The sequence below is a fragment of the Hyperolius riggenbachi genome, chromosome 5, assembly GCF_040937935.1.
Source record: "Hyperolius riggenbachi isolate aHypRig1 chromosome 5, aHypRig1.pri, whole genome shotgun sequence".
NCBI classification, from domain to species: domain Eukaryota; kingdom Metazoa; phylum Chordata; class Amphibia; order Anura; family Hyperoliidae; genus Hyperolius; species Hyperolius riggenbachi.
In genome coordinates this window covers 208,579,361-208,603,131 of record NC_090650.1, presented here as the reverse complement: position 1 = coordinate 208,603,131, position 23,771 = coordinate 208,579,361, and the positions used below count along the sequence as shown (strand labels likewise).

Genomic DNA, 23,771 nt, shown 5'->3' with positions numbered 1-23,771 from the left:
CGGGCAGGAGGAACTGAAGCATGCCGGAGACCAGCGCGGACACGGAGCAGCGGTGACCGGGCGTAGACGTGCCGGCGGAGCAGGTAATGTATGCGGCTCTATTGCGTCGGTCGTCGGGTACTCGAACGCCGCTAGCGACGCGCTCCCTACCCGCGGGCGATCGACGCTAATTTTCCGCACGGAGCGATCGACGGGATCGGACGAAAAGGATCGAAATTGGGCGTGTAGCGCGAACGATTGGCAGCAGATTCGATCCCAGTGATGGAATCTGCTGTCGAAACGGCGGCGAATCGGTCCAGTGTATGGCCACCTTAAGGATAAAGTTATGGCTGATTAAAAAGGGACATCGCTAAAGTGTCAAAACTGCTCTGGTCAATAAGGGGAAAGAAAACAAGGTCTGGATGCGAAGTGGTTAAAAAAATTTTTAAGTGAGAAAAAATGAGAGCAAACTTGTGGTGAACATTTTAAGAGCCTGATATCTGCAGGAGTTTTCAATTTATTTCTCTTCACAGGGATCCTGAGAAGGCAGTAGGTTCAAAGAGGATGTCAGAAAAATCATGTTATCTGACCTCTACACAAAGAACAGGCATAATAGGCATATTGTGCTCCCATTTTTGATAAGAAAATCTAAAAAAGATTTTGATAAGAAAATCTAAATCTAAAAGGAAAAATTACGTTGGAAAGTATTTATGCCTAGTTAATCCTGCAAAATGTAGCCTAGCATGTACCTATCCATCCATTACACATCATTTAAGATTCACAATCCTCACAAGGAAAGGACATTTTCTGTACCAAATTCTGTTTTTTAGTTCTGCCTTTTAGCCTAGCGTCTTTCCTGTAAATTGGTATTAAAATGACAGAATAGGAAGTTTCTTAATGATATTTTAAATTGTTTGGTGATGTGCACTACCAGATATAGTTTTTGTGACACCAGAAGACTCCATCTGCAAAAGCCTTTTCCATGCAAAGGTCACCTCTCTAAACAGCTCAGAATCTCCTTGGGAATTTTGATCTCCCCTTAGATCTAGAAATGTTATATTAGGTATGTATATTCTACAATAGTCGTTAAAGTGTACCTAAGGCGTAAAAACAGTTGAACTGCCTTAAAGAGGAACTGTCACAAAAATCTTAAAATTTTAAACACATGCAAATAAGAAGTACGTTTCTCCCTGAGTAAAATGAGCCATGAATTACTTTTCTCCTATGTTGCTGTCACTTACAGAAAGTAGTAGAAATCCGACATTACTGACAAATTTTTGACTAGCCCATCTACTCATAAGGGGGGTTCTCAGGGTTTTCTTTATTTTTAAAAGCACTCAGTGAATGGCAGTTGCTCTTTCCAACTGCCAAAATAGTGTACAGTGATCAGGGAGGCTGGCCAAGCATCTTTATATAAATCTTTTTCAGGGAGTGTCTTTATAAAGAATACAGGCCATGCTGAGAATCCCCTATGGAGCGATGGACTAGCCCAAAACCTGTCGGCAATGTCAGATTTCTACTACCTACTGTAAGTGACAGCAACCTAAGAGAGAAGTAATTTATGGCTCATTTTACTCTGGGAGAAATGTACTTCTTATTTGTATGTGTTTTTTAAATTTTAAGATTTTCACGACAGTTCCTCCTCCACCAGGGACATGTTGGTAATCCTGTACAAATATAGTTGTAGCGCTCTGCGTATTTTAGAACAAGGCTGCACAGTATAAGGGGTTATACTCCCATCCCCTTTGAAAAACAAAAGATCAACAAAATTAATACCTGTGCCACACTACAGTAAAATGCTGAAGCGTTTAATAATAAATTCAGAACATTAAAACAGTATTACTGCCAATAGTCTGCTCTGTCTATTAGTAACTATTGGCAGTAATACTGTTTTAATGTTCTGAATTTATTATTAAACGCTTCAGCATTTTACTGTAGTGTGGCGCAGGTATTAATTTTGTTGATGTTGGTAATCCTATTGGGGCTGCGCTCCTTTTCAGGCATGAGAACCGGCGTACTGTGTCTGCGTTACTAAGGCCACACTTGTGCAGTTAGCTGGAGCCCCCATACACAAGCGTTTCTGTGCCACTGCAGCCGCAACCATGCTTGTGTGGGTGCGGCTTAGCAGTATTGCTTTAATTGCCTATTTTTTTTATAGTCCTTCTCCTTTTGGCAGCAGTTACTTCTAGACAGGTCTCCTAAAGTTTGGACACACCTTCTCATTCAAATAGTTTTCTTTATTTTCATGACTATGAACATTGTAGATTCACACTGAAGGCATCCAAACTATGAATTAACACATGCGGAAGTATAGTACATAACCAAAAAGTGTGAAACAACTGAAAATGTCATATTCTGGGTTCTTCAAAATACCCACCTTTTGCTTTGATTACTGCTTTGCACACTCTTTGCATTCTCCTGATGAGCTTCAAGAGGTAGTCACCTGAAATGGTCTTCCTACAGTCTTGAAGGAGTTTCCAGAGATGCTTAGCGCTGGTTAGCCCTTTTGCCTTCACTCTGCGGTCCAGCTTACCCCAAACTTTCTCGATTGGGTTCAGGTCTGGTGACTGGGGAGGCCAAGTCATCTGGCGCAGCACCCCATCACTTTTCTTCCTGGTCAAATAGCCCTTACACAGCTTGGAGGTGTGTTTGGGGCCATTGTCCTGTTGGAAAATAAATGATGGTCCAACTAAACGCAAACCAGATGGAATAGCGTGCTGCTGCAAGGTAGCCATGCTGGTTCAGTATGCCTTAATTTCTTTTTCTAGCCATAATACTAATTCTAACAGTCTATTCAGTAGGACTATCAGCTGTGTATCCACCTGACTTCTCAACAACGCAACTGATTGTCCCAACCCCATTTATAAGGCAAGAAATCCCACTTATTAAACCTGACAGGGCACAACTGTGAAGTGAAAACCATTTCAGGTGACTACCTCTTGAAGCTCATCAAGAGAATGCAAAGCAGTAAACAAAGCCTTCGGCGGCAGACTCGGAGACGCTAATATAGTGGTGAGGACGTCCTATCTGGGAGTTTTATATGTGTTTTATATTATGTGAGTGTATTTTAAAGTTATTTTTTTTTTCCTGGAATAAATACGGAGTTACGCTATGGGAGCCGTTTGTTAACTTTTTTTTTTTTTAGGTTCTTCACTACGCTGCTGATTGGAGTTGCTATATTTACATCTAAGCGCTTACTGCTGTTCCTTGACCGGTCAGCATAACAATTTGATGAGCCTGAATTTTTTTCTATTTCTGTGGTGGAAAGCTCTGTGAAGGACTATACAATCACTGGGCAGAGTCGGTTGTGATAAGGTTGATGCACGATATGCACAGTGGCAGGTGCGGGGGTGCACACACTTTTGCACACACAGATTAAGGAGAGATGGTAATATTTAAGCTGATTCACACTATGTTGTTTCATACTCTTTTCACCCTGAGGAACAAGTGAAAGCAAGACGGAAGTCTGATATCAGGATAAAACTGTATTTAAGCCTGAATGCTGGTTTTGGTAAAATTAGCCATGCCTTCTGGTGAGCTTGCATTTTATCTCTTTCACTGGGCACACATCGGGTGACTGGTGCAGGAGATCTTATTTTGAAACTTGATTACGCTATGTCTGGCTATTTGTCTTCCTCGAGTGTCAAAATAGGTGAAGGAAAGAGGACAAGAGGAAAACCTGTTTTAAAAAGGCAAATATTGCTGATCTGTGATACATCAGCCACTGAACGTTGGTGAGAGTGAATATTACAGCTACATAGTGGAGATTAACGTTGAAAAGACTGGGACTGTCAAAACTCCTTTTTTTTTTAACTGTCTGTGAATATCTTCTGTGGTTTTTTTTCCTGTGATCGGGGGCTGTGAGCGCTTTACAGACAATTGTATATACTCTCTAGGGGAAAAGATACCCCCATTCTGTATAGCGATCCATTCAACTGTATCTTTTTCTAAGTGCTTGCAGAGGGTAGAGGAGCGCCACTTATAATATCATAGTAAACAACGCAAAAGGTGGCTACTTTGAAGAACCTCGACTGTCATATTTTCAGTTGTTTCACTCTTTTTGGTTATGTACTATACTTCCACATGTGTTAATTCATAGTTTGGATGCCTTCAGTGTGAATCTACAATGTTCATGGACATGAAAATAAACTCTTTGAATGAGGCGTGCCCAAACTTTTGGTCTGTACTGTATATTAGAAGCAGTGTCCTACCTTTACATTTATGAAAATGTAATTTTCTGTTATATAGATAGAGCAAACTAAGCTTTTCTTTTGCTATATCTCAATCAGTTTTGTAGAACATTTGGATTAACCTCATATTAAAGCATATTTGAACATTTGTTTGATTTGTAAAATTGATTTCTCAAGAATAAATCTGAGAAAATTAGCATGTTTGCAGGAAATGCCAGTCTGTAGTCATGGCAAGCAACTTTGTGACCTTATTGAACAAATGTCACCAATTATTGGTAATACTTAGATTTTTACATCATTTGACTACCTTTGTGTTTGCTAGCAGGCTGTTTTTGTATTTAAATTGTAATGTGTGCTTTATACGTCAACCATTACTAAGTTAATAACTGGCATAAATATATTACAGTAGGACTTATGACTAAATATTCAGAGATGGGGAAATTGTGGAATACAGCTGAAGTTGTGTAGATGCTGAATATACCGTATATACTCAAATACTGCAGCGCTGCGTAATATGTTGGCGCTTTATAAATACAGTAAATAATAATAAATACAAGTTGACCTCGTGTATAAGTCAACTTCAATATTCAACCCTCTTAAGCTGGATTTTTTTATTGACGTAAAGAGGAACTGTCGCGAAAATCTTAAAATTTAAAATACATACAAATAACTACATTTCTCCCAGAGTAAAATGAGCCATAAATGACTATTCTCCTATGTTGCCGTCACTTACAATAAGTAGTAGAAATCTGACTTTACCGATAGGTTTTGGGCTAGTCCATTACTTCAAGGGGTTTCTCAGCATGGCCTTTATTCTTTAGAAAGACATTCCCTGAAAATGATTAATATAAAAATGCTGGCCTGCCACCCTGCTCACTTGTACACTATTTTGGCAGTTGGACTGAGCAACTGCCATTTACTACTTTTAAAAATAAAGGTAACCCGGAGAATCCCCCTATGAGAAGATGGGCTAGTCCAAAATCTGTTGGTAATGTCGGATTTCTACGACTTACTGTAAATGGCAGCAACATAGGAGAAAAGTCATTCTTGACTAATTTTACTCTGGAAGAAACTTACTTCTTATTTGTATGTGTTTTTAAATTTTAAGATTTTCATGACAGTTATTCTTTAAGTATAGGTCTACCCAGCAAAGTTAAAGGCTGCACTTTGGGGCTTAGGAGGGGTTAATGACTGCACTGCATACAGTATTGCAGTCATTAGTCCCTCCTGTCCCTTAAGTGCAGCCAATAAGTCCCCCAGGTTCCCAAGTGCTGCAATTTGTCACTCCCCTTCCTGCAGCCCAGTATTTCCCCCTGCCCCTTTCCTTGTTAATTGTTGTGGCCAGGACTTTCAGACCTGTGTTTTCTTGGCATTTCCTTTCTTCAAAGTATCACTTAACACTGATCAATGTGTGTACTAATAGTGACATTTCCTTTTGCAGCAATTTACCCAGTGTGCTTGGTGTTGCCGTGACTCGTGTATAAGTCGACCCCTATAATTTTATGAAGAAAATCAGACCTAAATTTCTAGACTTATACGCGAGTATATATGGATAATTTTAGTTTATCAGTTATTTATGAATGAGTAACAGAAAAATCTCCAGATCCTCTATGGCTTTCAAGATTGCAGCCAGATTCCTAACACTTTGTGAGAAAGACCTAGCATGTACACAGTTTTCCTGACAGTAATTTTGTTATGCCTTAACCAAACATACATCTTCAGTATGCCGAAAGGTAAATATTTTTTTTTCCTTGTATCATCATTGCATGTCTCTGTATAATAAATCTAAAACCTTAAAGAGGAACTGTAAGGATTTTTTTCTTTGTTGCATAACGGAAAAGGAAAGTGTTATGAGAAGAAGAGATAAGAGAGAAAAAAATCCTTTTACCCTGTCAGTGTGGTATAGAAAAAGTACAAGAGGGGAAAGCTCCAATGGTGCATTAACTTTATAAATAAATGAAACGTAATAAAAGTTACTCTTACAATAAATACTTGTTCAAAAGCGCTTATCAAGCACACCGCCAGCGAGTCCTCCCAAGCTGCCTGAAGCCTAGCCAGGGCTCGCAGTGTTAGATATACGAGAAAGATGTCTCACCAGCAGGAGCTGGGCGCACGGAGCCGTCACTTCGCTACGCGTTTCGGCGTTGTCCACTCCTTCCGGAAGAATGCGTGGACAACGCCGAAATGTAATGTAATTACACTATCCAGATGTAGGCAGGAAACGCACCCTCAAAAAACAGCCGTGGTTTTCCATGGACGGTTGCTAGTTTGCAATGCGCATTTTAACACGCATGTCATCCATAAGCAGCTGATTGTTGGCTTTGGGAAATCGTATGTGGTGTGAGATGTTATCCCGCAGGCTGCTCATTTTTTTTTCACACATCGGTTATCGCATTCCATATATTAGTCATTCTACTGACTTACATTAAATGGCTGATCAGTGTATATGAATATACATTTTGTATATTTATGAATTTATTTCCTGTAGGCCATGGATAATAGAAAACATACAGTATACAGGGAGTGCAGAATTATTAGGCAAGTTGTATTTTTGAGGAATAATTTTATTATTGAACAACAACCATGTTCTCAATGAACCCTCAATCAAAACTCATTAATATCAAAGCTGAATATTTTTGAAAGTAGTTTTTAGTTTGTTTTTAGTTTTAGCTATTTTAGGGGGATATCTGTGTGTGCAGGTGACTATTACTGTGCATAATTATTAGGCAACTTAACAAAAAACAAATATATACCCATTTCAATTATTTATTTTTACCAGTGAAACCAATATAACATCTCAACATTCACAAATATACATTTCTGACATTCAAAAACAAAACAAATCAGTGACCAATATAGCCACCTTTCTTTGCAAGGACACTCAAAAGCCTGACATCCATGGATTCTGTCAGTGTTTTGATCTGTTCACCATCAACATTGCGTGCAGCAGCAACCACAGCCTCCCAGACACTGTTCAGAGAGGTGTACTGTTTTCCCTCCTTGTAAATCTCACATTTTATGATGGACCACAGGTTCTCAATGGGGTTCAGATCAGGTGAACAAGGAGGCCATGTCATTGGTTTTTCTTCTTTTATACCCTTTCTTGCCAGCCACGCTGTGGAGTACTTGGACGCGTGTGATGGAGCATTGTCCTGCATGAAAATCATGTTTTTCTTGAAGGATGCAGACTTCTTCCTGTAGCACTGCTTGAAGAAGGTGTCTTCCAGAAACTGGCAGTAGGACTGGGAGTTGAGCTTGACTCCATCCTCAACCCAAAAAGGCCCCACAAGCTCATCTTTGATGATACCAGCCCAAACCATTACTCCACCTCCACCTTGCTGGCGTCTGAGTCGGACTGGAGCTCTCTGCCCTTTCACAATCCAGCCACGGGCCCATCCGTCTGGCCCATCAAGACTCCCTCTCATTTCATCGGTCCATAAAACCTTAGAAAAATCAGTCTTGAGATATTTCTTGGCCCAGTCTTGACGTTTCAGCTTGTGTGTCTTGTTCAGTGGTGGTCGTCTTTCAGCCTTTCTTACCTTGGCCATGTCTCTGAGTATTGCACACCTTGTGCTTTTGGGCACTCCAGTGATGTTGCAGCTCTGAAATATGGCCAAACTGGTGGCAAGTGGCATCTTGGCAGCTGCACGCTTGACTTTTCTCAGTTCATGGGCAGTTATTTTGCGCCTTGGTTTTTCCACACGCTTCTTGCGACCCTGTTGACTATTTTGAATGAAAGGCTTGATTGGTCGATGATCACGCTTCAGAAGCTTTGCAATTTTAAGAGTGCTGCATTCCTCTGCAAGATATCTCACTATTTTTGACTTTTCTGAGCCTGTCAAGTCCTTCTTTTGACCCACTTTGCCAAAGGAAAGGAAGTTGCCTAATTATGCATACCTGATATAGGGTGTTGATGTCATTAGACCACACTCCTTCTCATTACAGAGATGCACATCACCTAATATGCTTAATTGGTAGTAGGCTTTCAAGCCTATACAGCTTGGAGTAAGACAACATGCATAAAGAGGATGATGTGGTCAAAATACTCATTTGCCTAATAATTCTGCACTCCCTGTACAGTGGGATGCAAAAGTTTGGACAACATTTTTAATCATCATGATTTTCCTGTATAAATCGTTGGTTGTTATGATAAAAAATGTCAGTTAAATATGTCCTATAGGAGACACACACACAGTGATATTTGAGAAGTGAAATGAAGTTTATTGGATTTACAGAAAGTGTGCAATAATTGTTAAAACAAAATTTGGCAGGTGCATAAATTTGGGTACCACAAAAAAGAAATTAAGTCAATATTTAGTAGATCCTCCTTTTGCCGACATTACAGCCTCTAAACGCTTCCTGTAGGTTCCAATGAGAGTCTGGTTTCTGGTTGAAGGTATTTTGGACCATTCCTCTTTACAAAACTTATCTAGTTCATTCAGGTTTAATGGCTTCCGAGCATGGACAGCTCTCTCGCACCACAGATTTTCAATTATATTCAGGTCTGGGGACTAAGATGGCTATTCCGGAACATTGCACTTGTTCCTCTGCATGAATGCCTTAGTGGATTTTGAGCAGTGTTTAGGGTCGTTGTTTTGTTGAAAGATCCAGCCCTGGCGCAGTTTCAGCTTTGTCACTGATTCCTGGACATTGGTCTCCAGTATCTGCTGATACGGAGTGGAATCCATGCGTTTCTCAGCTTTGATAAGGTTCCCAGTCCCTGCACTGGCCACACAGCATGATGGAACCATCACCATATTTTACCTTAGGTAGCAGGTGTTTTTCTTGGAATGCTGTGTTCTTTTTTTTCTTCATGCATAATGCCCCTTGTTATGCCCAAATTACTCAATTTTAGTTTCATCAGTCCACGGCATCTTATTCCAAATTTACTTTAGCACACTTCAAGTGGCTCTGTTTGTGCTGTGGGCGGAGAAAAGGCTTCCTCTGCATCACTCTTGCATACAGCATCTACTTGTGTAAAGTGCGCCAAATGGTTGAACGATGCACAGTGACTCCATATGCAGCAAGGTGATGTTGTAGGTCTTTGGTGCTGGTCTGTGGGTTGACTGTTCTCACCATTCGTCGCTTCTGTTTATCTGAGATTTTTCTTGGTCTGCCACTTCGAACCTTAACTTGAACTTAACTTCCATTTCCTCAGTATCTCTGTGGAAACAGACCGCTGAAATCTCTGCGATAGCTTTCTGTATCCTTCCCCCTAAACCATGATGGTGAACAATCTTTGTCTTCAGGTCATTTGAGAGTTGTTTTGAGACCTCCATGTTGCTACTCTTCAGAGAAAATTAAGATGGAAACTTACAATTGACCCCCTTAAATACTCTCTCATAATTGGATTCACCCGTGTATGTAAGTCAGGGGTCACTGAGCTTACCGAGCCAATTTGAGTTCCAGTAATTAGTTCTCAAGGTTTTGGAATCAATAAAATAACAGTGCCCAAATGTTACGCACTTTCTGTAAATCCAATAAACTTCATTTCACTTCTCAAATATCACTGTGTGTGTCTTCTATATGATATATTTAACTGATATTTTTTATCGTAACAACTAACGATTTATACAGGAAAATCATGACGACTAACAAGGTTGCCCAAACTTTTGCATCCCACTGTTCACTTCCTAATATCAGTTTGTTGCTACAGGCTATAATCTTTTCAGAGACTCTGTACTGCTGCTCTTGTAATCTGAACAGCGAGATGATGTGTTCAGAACAGGATATGTTCCACCCACAAAGCCTGAAGACCAGTGCCTTTAGACTGTTACTTGTGATCAGAATTGCAAGACTAAAGGTAGCCATACATCTAGCGATGATGGGCAGACTTGACACCGAGACAAAACTCTCTGATCAAATTTGATTAGAGAGAGAATTGTCGACTGCCCATACACCACAGGCCAATTCCCAATCAGTTTCAGAATGAATCTCTCGGGAATCAGCTTAGTTTGCGGCCTCGCCGATGTTCCTCTAATGTATAAATGTATATGTATGTTCATTTATACATTACCTGTCCTGGTTCTTATCCAGCGAATAAGGAAGGCAGATGGGCACTGCGACACAGGATGGGGTAATGTACAAATGCACATACATAAACATACACATTTATACACTAGGGGAACAGCGCCAAGAGTTGTCGCTTGCCGTTACCGCCATGCGCCCAACCGACCATGTTGGCCCTGAAATTTGGCACTTGGCAGCACCAATTTTCATCTCATTTGATTATAATAATCGGAAACAGATGGTCAATCGCCATATGGCCACCTTTAATGTTAGCAGCAGAAGCCTTATTTCACACAGTTTTATCTGAGCCCTTTGATTACTAAACTGTTAGATTGTATGTTTGGACCTGTCTCTGGAGATGGACTCATAACGTGTATATGCGGTTACTGAAAAGGATGTGGACTGATAGGTTACATAGGAAATATTACACAACAAATGGTGTTATTTGGAGGATAAGGGGAGTGAGTAGTTATAAACTAATCAACTCGTATTATATTAATTATTTTTAGGGAGAATGAAACCTTAAGATGTCAACTAGAACAAATACTGCAAAAGATGTCTCCGCAGGAAAAAAAGGAAGAGGAACTGGCTTCTTTAAAAGCTGAACTGGCTGAGAAGACAGTAAGTTATTTCTATCAGCTTGTGCTTTCAATGGGGGTTGAGTATTCTAGCAAATGTCAGGGTATGGAACGAGTATAAAGATTCATTTTCATTGGTGCAGGGAGATGGCCAGTCTAAAGATGCCACTGACAGTCATAAAGGCTATTAGGTACTGGGCATTGCTTTTGAAAAAAATAGTGCAGAGGACCTCATAGAAATTGGTATATGTGAATTTCCTGAAGGGAAAATCTGTTATCAGTGGTCCTGCAACCCAGACCATCCGCCTATATTGCAGCAGTGGCTTGGAGGGTGTATGGCTAAAATGTGCTTATAACAAGGGATGGGTGAGAACGCCCTCTCAAAAAAACGAGATTGCAGGAGATGAGTGAGATCTGCGGGGTTAACTCACTTGGCTACCACCTGCATTCCGATGCGGTCTATGTTCATTTGGCTTTAAATGCTGAAGTGTAAGCCAGTGGAATGCACCATAGACCACATCAGAATGCAGGTGGAGGCCAGGTGAGGTAACCCCCTGCAGATCTCACTGTCCCCTCCTGCACACTGCAGGACCTTCCTGCTCATCCCTACTCATAACTACCTCTAAACCACTGATCTGACATAGTCCAACCTCTGTATTAGAGCAGAGGGTGAAGGGGAATGTTACAGACGGATGTCCATAACAGGAAGATCAATTGCAGTCGGATTTGTTGGGACTTTTTGCAGCTTTGTTTAAAATAAAAAAACAAAAAAAAACCCAAACTAGCATTTCAGGGGTGAATGCCATTTCAGGTAAATTTTTAGGCATGGGGGCGTATAAGTGGCCAATGAAAGATAGCGTACTTATGTAGGTTCCTCTTCTCTTGAAGTAGACCGATCCTGATCGACATGAAACTCTTTTTTTTCATTCAAATCAGACTCTAGATAAACATTTATAATGTTACAGGCACATCGGAAATTCTCTTTCTGCATGAATTTCTCGGATTCCAACACTGGTAACATGACACATACCTTGGCATCAGGGTTGGAAGTGAACCTAAATCTTCCCAACTGTGAAACAGAGGGTGAGTAAATGGTCTGAGGAAGAATTTTAAGTCATTATTGCTGTCAGTTTCCCTGTTGGGGAGATTCCTGTATGCTTAGGCATTAGTACTGGAATCCAAATTATATACAAAGGAAAGAGAATGCTTGTACATGGGTCTGTTATATAAATGCTCACTCTGGGGGATGATTTGTTCAGTACAATGTTATGTCGTGTATATCTGCACTATAAAGAGGGACTCCGCCCACATCTTTTTTTTTTTTTTTTTTTTTCTTAACGCTCCTCATAGATTAGGGAGATGATGGAACCCCTGACCCCATTAGTGTTTCTTTTCTGTCTGAGCTGTTCTGGGATAATTTCCCAGTACTTTATTTTTACTTGTCTCCAAGAAGAATTTGTTTATTGGGGACAGACAGATTTTATATGTTAGAAATGTTAGAACGTCTATTGGGTTTTTCTTGTCTGGGTCCTTATTCAGAAAAAATCCTCTCGTTACAGTGTCCTTTGTAACCAAAAACGGGAGGTGCAGGGAAACATTAATCTCCATGATGGGGACGCCCTACAATAATCAGAACGGATATGACTTGGGCTCAGCCATTCCAAGGGATTTTGTACATTTGTGTGCATACACAGCAGAGTAACATACAGGCTGGCACAATGTAACCAGCCTGTGTGTTATCAAGTGCCAAACATGCTAGATTAAAGCCTGGTGCACACATCCAATTTCGATTGACCACTGATTGCCTATACCCACACACACCTATACACACCTATACACCCCTATGTACACACACACACACCCCTATGTACACACACACACACCCCTATGTACACACACACACCCCTATGTACACACACACACCCCTATGTACACACACACACCCCTATGTACACACACACACACCCCTATGTACACACACACACACCCCTATGTACACACACACACCTGTACACACACACACACACACACACACACACACACACACACACACACACACACACACACACACACACACACACACACTCTTAATCTCAGCAGTTTTGGCACTTAACCAAGGACAACCTAAAACAGTGCTGGCCTGTATGCTTCTCTGCTATGTATGCACACAATAAATGGGTGAAAATAAATGGGTGAACGCCTTTGCAATGGATGAACCTTGGTCATTTCTGTTCTGGTTGGTTGTTATACAGGGGTGTGGATGGTTTCCCTGTTTGACAGGAGGGGCTCCCACACAATTTGGCTTGTGGACTTTGTGTTTAACCCAGACAACAATAAAAGCCTGTGATCGTTCTCCAGTCTATCCTACACAGACAAAGTGTAACTCCAGCCAGACTTCAGTGTCTTGATTACATAGTGTGCAATGTTTTATAATCTGCTGGTGCTTTATTGGTAAAGGATAACAGTTTATTTAATATTTTACAGTCCGCACTCAAGATCTTTCAACAATCACAGCTGGAATATATCAGAATTAAAGAAGAGTGTGAAAGGGGTGATCTGGTGTATGTATTGCATTACTCAAATGTGAAAACCCACTTCATAACTCTGTAATATGTTGTCTAAAAATACAGGTAACAAATGAAATGAATTTTCAGGTGGACCTAATACTTGACAGATGAAGTATCACTAAAAACTTAAAAGGCAATTATATGAAAATGGAATTGCCATGTACATGACTGTTCTACCCAGGGGATGTTGCTCCTTTCTGCTAATGGTTTTGTAGGATAGGCAAGTGTTGTTTATGTTTTTAACCACTTTAGCCTTCAGGACGTAGCACCTACGTCCAAATATGCGTGCTGGACGTAGGAGCTACTTCCATGAGAAAATGGAGCTGCCAGGTTCGCAGGGCCGAAACCGCTGGGTTGCGTGGGTCGCCTGTTATCCCGGAGATCAATGAATGGGAAAGCAGTTCCCATTCATTGATCTAAGTTCCTTAGAACGATTGCTGGCTTTTATGGAAAAGCTGCGATTGTTCTGTTACACATCTCCTCTTCACATCCTGTAAGTACGCTTACAGGAAGCCAAAAAAAAGACTGTGGCCATCTTATGGCCAAATAGTAAAACTACATCTACATACATTTTTACATATAAAATGAACTGTTTACCTCCCACACACCCAAAAATATTCAAATACAATTTTTAATTAGAAAAAAAATTACAATTAAAAAAAATAACCCCTAAATAGTTACCTAAGGGTCTGAACTTTTTTAATATGCATGTCAAGAGGTTAAATTACTAATATTTTTTTTTAAATTATAAGTTTGTAAATAGTGATGGACGCAAAACTGAAAAAATGCACCTTTATTTCCAAATAAAATATTGACGCCATACAATGTGATAGGGACATAATTTAAATGGTGTAATACCCGGGGCAAATAAAATACGTGGGTTTTAATTATGGTAGCATGTATTATTTTACAGCTATAATGGCCGAAAACTGACAAATCATGATTTTTTTTCCATTTTTCTCTTAATATTCCCGTTAAAATGTATTTAGAATAAAATATTTCTTAGCAAAATGTACCACCTAAAGAAAGCCTGATTGGTGGCGGAAAAAACAAGATATAGACTATTTAATTGTGATAATTGGTGATAAAATGTTATTGGTGAATGAATGGGAGGCAAACACTGTCTCGACCCCGAGGAAAGCACAGCAGAGGCTTTACTTTCTCCGTCATCTGAAGAAGTTCGGCATGTCCCTGAAACTCATGACGAACTTCTATACCGCAACCATCGAATCCGTCCTCTGTTCTTCCATCCTTGTCTGGTATGCTGGCTCCACTGAAAGTGACAGGCGCAAACTACAGAGGGTCATCAAGATAATCGGGCACACACTCCCTGCCCTGGAGTCCCTCTACAATGCCAGACTACGCTCCAGAGCAATGAAGATTGCCAAGGACCCCTCACACCCTGGCCACCAGTTTTTCAATCCGCTCCCCTTGGTGCGGAGGTATCTGAGGTATAGGTCCATCTCCACAAAGACCATGAGACAGAAAAACAGCTTCTTCCCCTCAGCAGTAAACTCGCTGAACTCCATAAACTCTGCTCATGCTTTCCCCCCGTAGACTTTCAGCCTGTAACCAACCTAGCTATGGAGAATTGTGGTTTATGTATATGTATGTACGTATGTATGTATATGTATGTATGTATGTGTGTGTAGATATATATGTGTAGATATATGTGCTGTATTTATGTCTATTATGTCCTATGTTCTGATGTCTCAGATGTTTCTATGTATAGGCCCTGTATTCATGTGCCAAGTCCAATTCCGGGCACGGCCCAGTCGTGCTTGGCGAAATAAAAGTGATTCTGATTCTGAGGTGAAAATTGCTTGGATGCATAAGGTGAAAAAACACTGAGGGCTCTTTCACACTAAGACGTTGCGTTTGATGCGACGTTAAGGTCGCATAACGTGCACCTAACGCAACGCATGTTAGTTTTGAAGTTGGACGTTATATTGAACTGCGTTATGCGTCTCTTGATGCATACTTTTCATCGCATAATGATAGAATGAAAACTGCGCATGCGTCACATTTTTAGCATTGAAAACATTACTGAGCATGTGCAAACAATCCAACGTAGCTAATAACGCAGACAACGCACAGGATGCAGCACCTTCTAAATATTGCTACACGTTACACACAACGCAACGTGAGCACTGTGAATGTCACACATACTTTATGCTGCTGTGCGTTAGTCTGCGTTCTTACTTTCTATAACGTGTGACTTTAACGTCGCACTGTGAAAGGAGCCTAAAGGCTGAAGTGGTTATTGATAAAATGTCTGCCTTCCACTTTATAATGATGCAGTGAGGCAGTTATAACTATAACACTCTTTACGTTGGGGCTATGTATAACATCATAGTTTGCTTTCTTGCTTTTAATTAACATTGGTGTATTTTAGATGAAGGGGGGAGTTGAGACAAGAGAGGAATAAGAACATTAGAAAAGCCTAGACTGTTGGAAAGGGTATCTACTCCCTTACGTAGCTACAGACAGGAACAGAATACCATCGTATGACCAGTTTGAAAAATAGGGTTTTTAATAGACCATATGTTATCAATTATGGTTTTCCACATTGGTTCACTTATTAAACGGTGATTCTATTTTCTGTTTCAATTGGAGACTGTGACAACCTTTTTGTTGGATTAGTTTTGCATAGAATATGGCTTTCAGATACCGCAAGCTTTCAGTTAAAAGGTGCCTCTGTTTTTTTTTTTGTTTATATAGCTTCTAATTTGTAAATGGCCACATATTCCACTAGGTGAACCTTGCAAAACCGCTGAATTAGTATTAAATCAGTTCCATAGCGCTGAATTAGTATTAAATCAGTTCCACAGCATGCCGACTCTATAGATACCAACTCTCTTCAAACCAATTGTGTGCTAAACATAATAGAGGTGAGGTACATATTCTCCCTTTTAATTTGGTGATCTTTAATGTGGCCTTAATAAATACATGAGGTAAAGGACACCTGATATGTTGTTAACATTTGGTTTGGTTACTACAAATTTAAAGAGAACCCAAAGTGGGTTTGAAGAATATTATCTGCATACAGAGGCTGGATCTGCCTATACAGCCCAGCCTCTGTTGCTATCCCAAACCCCCCTAAGGTCCCCCTGCACTCTGCAATCCCTCATAAATCACAGCCACGCTGCTGACAAACAGCTTGTCAGAGCTGGCTGTGTTTATCTCTATAGTGTCAGTCTGCTGCTCTCCCCGCCTCCTGCAGAACTCCAGTCCCCGCCTGCATCCCTTCCCTCCCTGCTGATTGGAGGGAAGGGACGGGTGCAGGGACCGGAGCTATGCAGGAGGCGGGGGAGCAGCTGAGACTGACACTACAGATGTAAACACAGCCTCACAGCACGGCTGTGATTTATGAGGGATTGCAGAGTGCAGGGGGACCTTAGTGGGGTTTAGGATAGCAACAGAGGCTGGGCTGTATAGGCAGATCCAGCCTCTGTATGCAGATAACATTCTTTAAACACACCTCGGGTTCTCTTTAAAGGGTACCTGAGACGGATGAGAATAGAAGTTCTATACATACCTAGGGCTTCCTCCAGCCCCCTTCAAGCTAATCAGTCCCTCGAGAACCAAGAAAGGAAATACCGCTCGACTCACAAAACGGAGACAGTGCTGGAACTAGGGCTGCCCAGCCCAGACTGAATGATGGGTAAAGGAGATCCGCACAATGTCTCAACAATCCATAAGTTTATTCAGGACGTATCCCATGTACATGAAAAGGAAGTACTCCGACTGACATGTTTCGAACCTACATGGTTCTTAATCATAGCCATTTTTTATGGCTCCTACTCACAAGGTTTTATAGAGGATGGTGGGCAAAGCCAGGGGGAATGTCAGACTGGCCACGCCCAAAATGGGCGTGACCCAAGCCTGCATCCTCTATAATGGCTACCACATCAGCCTTTACACTATTTGCATGCAAATTTAAAACAATTATTAAAAATACAAAATAATGAATAAAAACCCCAAACAACACACCAAACTCAGGGTTAAAGGCAAAAGACACAGCTAGAAATAGTTGGATGCTAACCAACCTACATCCTAATGACTCCAGAGGTCAGCCGGATAGCAGAACTTAAGTACAATAATAGCTATCCGGTCACCAAGGCTAAATCCCACCTGGCATTCAAACCAAGGGGAGCCCTGGTCCCCAATCGGAAAATCCACAAGGCTTCTCTCTTCCGAATCAGGGCCAATAAATCTCCCCCCCTTTTAGGCAGGAATACCCTCTCAATGCCCTGAAAACGAAAACCGGACATGTTGCCCCCATGTGCCAGACGAAAATGTTTCGCCACATTTGAAATATTACTTGTGAGCCAACCGGCCCCCAAATAATGTTCAGCAATGCGAGCTTTAAGAGCCCTGGTAGTACAGCCTACATACTGAACAGAACAGATATCACAAGTAATCAAGTATATGACATTTTTGGTATCACAATTTATGAAATGTTTGATGGGGGAAACATGTCCATTGGAGAGGGAAACTATAGTGCGGGTTTTGGTGTGCACAGGACAATAATGACAAGATGCCCCCCCACATTTGAAGGATCCTTTAACAGCCAGCCAAGTTGGAGGTCTCAAGGGGGATTTAAATAAGCTAGGTGACAGAAGGCTTCCCAAAGTGGGCGCCCTTCTACTTGCAAAGCTAACTCCCTCTCGGAGAAAAGGCTGTAGGTCCCCATCCCCCTCCAAAATGGGCAAGTACTTCTTCACAATATTCGTCACCTGATGAAATTCCACACTATAAGTTGTGACAAAAACGGGTTTTTCATTACCCCTCCTCCTATTGGATCCGCCCTGTCTGATAAACTGTTCCCTAGGGGTAATATTAGCTCTAGCTCTTGCTTTATTTATATTCCATCTTGGATACCCCCTCGCCAGTAAACGCTGTTCTACTGTATCAAATTCTTGGCTCAAACTGTCTGCATCCGAGCAATTCCGCCTGGCCCGAATAAATTCACCGACAGGAATTGCTCGGACCGTATGGGAGGGGTGACAACTATTGGCCCGCAAGATGGAGTTGCCAGCACAGGACTTCCTGAAGGTCCTGGTGTGGACAACCCCACTGTTTCCATCTCCCCATAAGGTCAGGTCCAGATAATTTATACTAACCTGCTGCCACTCATGGGTAAACTTAAGATTACACTTATTGTTATTCAGCTGGGCAACAAAAGCATCAGCCTCAGTTCGATCAGTTTCCCAGACAATCAAGATATCGTCTATAAATCTCCCGTACCACGCAACCCCCGTCTTCGGGCGCCCCCCATCTCCAAAAATGTGGAACTCCTCCCACCACCCCATGTAGAGATTAGCCAGGGATGGGGAGAACTTCGCCCCCATGGAGGCCCCACACCTCTGGAGATAGAAGGCGCCGTCAAACATAAAGTAATTGCGGGCCAGGAGATATTCCACAGCAGTACAGAGAAACAAACGGAGATCCGAAGGATAGTCCGAGTATCTCTCTAGATGATATTGAAGTGACGTGAGAGCCAAGTGATGGGGGATACAAGAGTAGAGGGATTTGACATCTATTGTCAGCCAGCTGTAACTATTTTCCCAAGTTAAATTTTCCATGCTGGCTAGCAGATGCTTAGAATCCCTAAGATATCCAGGCAGCCTCTTGACTAGGGGCTGCAATAGAGAATCTACCCAATCGCTCAGGCGCTCACCCAGAGAGCCGATCCCAGCAACAATGGGCCTGCCCTCCGGGCGAGCGCCCGGCTTATGGATCTTAGGAAGATGGTGGAAGACTGGAACAATGGGGGATTGGACCCCTAAATACTCCACCAGTCTCCGATCCAAAACCCCCAGACTCTCACCATACCTCAACAGGCCAAACAGTTGTTTCTGAAACTCAGCTGTGGGGTCTCCAGAAAGTCGAGTGTATGTACCAGGATCTTCTATTTGTCTTAGGGCCTCTGCTTGGTAATCTGACCTATTAAGGATGACCACTGCCCCCCCCTTGTCCGCATTCCGTATGACAACATTGGTGTTATCTTGCAAACTCTTTATGGCCAGAGATTCTGCTTTGGTTAAATTATGCCTCACTTTGTGGTCTCTCTGCTTTGCCAACCTAACCAATTCCTGTTCTACTAGCTCTTGGAACATATCAACAGACGGGGTTCGGGCTGTAAAGGGGTAGAAGTCTGGGTTTCTGATCTTCACAGGCTGTACATCATTCACGGAAACTAACCCTGTGCCCTCAGACATCAAGAAATCAAGTGTCGATCTGGCACATAAATCTTGGAAGTTTCCTATGTCAGGTAAACCAGCCTCGGATTGCAGAAACCTTTCACTCTGATTCTCCCCGGAAGTTCTAAAATGTTTCCTTAACAATAATGATCTAATGAATCTGTTGGTATCTAAAAGAGTGTCAAAAATATTAAAATGATGGACCGGAGAGAAGGACAGACCTTTGGCCAATACACTAAGTTCTGCTTCTGAAAAGACATGATCAGATAAATTGACTACGTTGGTGGAGACAGGGACCCCACAAAAACCTGTACTAGAGCTGTGCTTGTATTTAATATTGTGTCTTAGCCCTGCCCTACGAGTTCTCCTCCTCTGCCCCCTCTCTTGGGGTGTCTCTTGGGCCTCCGGTAATATGTCGGGGGGTTTCGTGTGTTTTTTGAAGAAAAATTGTGTGTCAATCAGTCCCTCGCTGTCCTCTTCCAACACCTGGGTTTTCTGCTATGAGTCCAGGTATTTCAGCCAGTCAGCGCAGTCCAGCCGCGTGCCGCTTCCACAGCCAGGAGCGGTCTCCACCTGTGCAATAGTGCTGCGCAGGTGTAGTACGTGCCTGGCGGCGGAGTGTGTGCATGTGCACTACGCCCGACTGGCTCAAGTACCTGGACCCATAGCAGACTATCCAGCTGGTGTGGCAGGACAGCGAGAAACTGATTAGCCTGAAGGCGGCTGGAGGAAGCCCCAGGTATGTATAAAACTTTCATCTGTCTCAGGTTTACTTTGTTACACAGTAGTACTATACTCTACGTATGCACACCCCACAGAGCTGCAAGGAATCCACTGAGAATGTTGTGCACATTGAACACAGTGGTGTTGTCTATCACCCATAAACCTGGTTCAGATTGTACATGAAGAATGTGTGTTAGAGGAAGAATCCCCTCATTCTCCTGCAGAGTACCTGCACATCACTCTTAAGGTGGCCATACATGGTACAATTTTTCAATTAGATAATTTAGTTTGATTATTCTGTTAGATAGAATATAAAGATTTTTCCAGCATGTCCGATAATTTTTCCCGAAAAAACACGGGATAATCGTTTGAATTTCTTGATCGAAAAAAAAAATATTTTCAACTTTCATTCAATTCGATCATTTAGATCAAATAAACGGGAAAATCTAACGTTTTATTGTACCGTGTATGGCCACCATTACATGTACCCACAGTTACAATGCCTAGGGCCAGATGGATGTTCTTTGTTCCTGTCTATACCTTCAAGTACTCCTACCAAGGTCTAGTTTTAGGCCTCGTTCACATCAATGCAGCACAGATGGCGTGCGATCGGATTGTAATATGCAAATTTAGAGGAGTCTGAGTCGGTGGAATCCTAACCGGAGGAGTCAGAGGATTTTTATACCGACTCCACAGCCCTGTATTAAAGACAGAGGATTAATTTGCATTGTTTAAAAGGAGTTCACTATGGCAGCCTCCATATCCCTCTCACTTCTAGTGTTCTTTAAATATTTGAGCTGAAAGTGGCTTCAGCTATTTCTTAGTATTGTTTTATATTGTTTTTACTATACTGTATTAATATACAAATCTATTAATATACTGTATGTTTCACACATAAAGGAAGAAGAAACTTGAAGTAAAATTAAACAAAATGGAAGGTAATATGCTTTACTGTAATGAATGATTATTTTGTTTTATTTGTGAGTGCAAATGTACTTTATTTTGTTTCATTAGTCTATGAAAAGCTATTTTTACCTTGTTGGGGTCGGTTTACCCTTGCTTAAAAAACGTATCCGTGGCTCTGCTTTTTGGCCTGGATCAAAACCGGAGCCAGGGATACCAATGTTTAAAATAGCAGCCATCTTCACACACTTCAAAAAACGGATCCGCGGGATCAGTTTTGAAAAACTGAATGAAGAGTCCCGATTGCAGGTTTTTCACGGACCCCGGATACATGGAGGGGTAGTGAAAGGCTACAGAAAAACGGATCTCTCTCTACACAGAGAACTTTTGCACACAAAACAGAGGCAAAAACGGATTGCCTACTGCCTGCTCCTCCCCTCCACATCATCTCTTATCCAGTAGAAACACACATAAAGGACATACGTTTAAATGGACTTGGAAACGTATGCTACAAAAGGACATCATTTTGAAAAACTGATCAGTTTTGCATCCGTTTTTAGAAAAACTGATCCGTTTGAAACGGGATCCGATCTGCAACTGGACAAGTGTGGCCCGAGCCGCCTCAGGCCTCGGACACACACTACAGCGCTTTTTTGAGTGATTTTGGAGTTTTAAGAATTGCTTGCACTTTTAAAAACTCTTTGCTAATGAAAGTGTATGGAGATGAGCCCACCAGAGCGATTGCGATTTTGAAAATCTCAAACTCAGGACATGCAGCTTTTTGTGAGCATTTGGGCTCCAATACATAGTATATGAGTAAACGTAATCTCCAGAAAACGCAGCACAAATTGCCAACAAAACACTGACACAAAATGCTAGCAATTGCGATAGCATTTTGTGATTTCTAGTGTGCCCCTGTGAGGCGCTTAACTTGAATCCTTGTGCAGATTGTTTGATACTCCTCCCTATATTGCCTGATGAAGCGGGGTTGAACCTGCGAAACGCGTTGCATTTCTTTTTGGAGTTCCTAATAAATGTGTTTGACTGTCTGAATCGCAGTCGTTGTCGTGTCTGCTTGAGGGAGGTAAGACCACCACTTCCTCCTTCAATTTTGCCATTTAAAGGGAACCAGAGATGAACGTTTCACACAAAATAAACATAGCAGTTGATAGCTTGTAAAGAATAAATGCTCTACCTGATAATTTTGCCACTCTGGTGTGCCTTTTTTAGTGTTTTTTATCCATTATTGCTCCAGGAAAAATCAAATATGGCCGCCGGCTCATATCCCTTCTCCTTCCGGGTTATGAGTTGTTCTGGATGTGCTGTCTAGGCTATATGAGACTATGCTGCTATCTAGGCTAAATGCAGCCTTTCATCTATGTGCTTTCATTTTGGCATGATGTACAGCTGCCTGTAGGAAGTGTCTCTCATAGGAATGAAACTGCAGTCATCATCAGTATCTACAGTATGCAGACAGAGTGCACACAGAGCACACAGGGATCATATTGCAGCCACACTCTCTCAGCAGGAGCAGCCCCTCCCATGTCATCACAGCTCTCAGTATGCAAAGCAGGAAATCTAAGCCAGGAGGGGGAAGGCTTCGGCTTGAAAAGACTCCACTGAAGAGTGACTCAGCTATAATGATTCCAGGTCAAACCTGGACTGAATAGTCGGTGGATTCTTATCACAGTTGCTAATAGACTAATTAAGCAGATAACAATGAAACTAAAAGCAGGGTAGGTGTTTACTGTCATGTTCCCACTGATAAATGTAATAAAATACACGCTTCGTCTCTGGTTCTCTTTAAGTTGGTTTTTAAGCTCATTTAATCTAATCTTATACTTTTGGTGCCTCTGTTCATTAAATACACCCATAATTATAAAGACAAATTGGGGAGCAATGGGAGTAAATGTTAAAAGTACTTCCACATTAATTTAAAACCTACAACATAGGTAACAGCTGCCTGTGATGATTTTTAGCCCATTTTTACTGCAGATTTTAAACCTATTTTTGATAGTTTTCTAGACTCTTGAACATGTATTTATTTCATTTAAGCAGCATTGGTTCATGAGTGTTTGCGCTCAATTTCAAAGTGTCCTTTTTTTCTTCTATTTAGAGGCTGCTGAAAAACATGTAGCAAACGTAAAACAGCTGCAACTTGAAAAGAAGGTTATTGGGAAGGAACTGAAGAAGATACAGGTTATACATGCATGTTTCTGCTTCCTGTGTTTTGCCAAAATTTTTTTTGTTTTTTTTTGTTTAAAGGAATCATCAATCATAAAATGCTGCCCCCTGATATACTTACCTCGGGGCTTCCTCCAGCCCCTTGCAGCCGACATGTCCCATGCCACGTCCACGGTCCCCGCCAGTGCAGAGATCGTCTTCTACTGCGACTGCGCGAGCGCCGCTGTCAATCAAGCCCACGTTGGAGTACACTGCGGATAACGTGGACTTGATTGACAGTGGCGCAGGCGCACTAGAGGAGGTCGGCCTCTGCACCGGCAGGGACTCCGGGCCAGCGGCTGACGGGGGAGATGCGGTGTGTGACATGACGGCTGCAAGGGGCTGGAGGAAGCCCTGGGTAAGTATATCAGGGGGCAGCATTTTATGGCTGAT

At 41.7% G+C, this 23,771-nt stretch overlaps 1 protein-coding gene across 1 annotated transcript in view; it reads left to right on the top strand.

Annotated features, from left to right (window-relative positions):
• The window catches only part of ICE1 (interactor of little elongation complex ELL subunit 1), a 99,501-nt gene that overhangs the window by 12,352 nt on the left and 63,378 nt on the right, over positions 1–23,771 (top strand). The window contains exons 5-9 of the mRNA XM_068236662.1: positions 5,886–5,902; positions 10,688–10,799; positions 13,241–13,317; positions 21,153–21,190; positions 23,272–23,354. Of these exons, the coding sequence (XP_068092763.1) occupies positions 5,886–5,902; positions 10,688–10,799; positions 13,241–13,317; positions 21,153–21,190; positions 23,272–23,354 (327 nt within the window). The remainder of the gene's footprint in view (positions 1–5,885; positions 5,903–10,687; positions 10,800–13,240; positions 13,318–21,152; positions 21,191–23,271; positions 23,355–23,771) is intronic.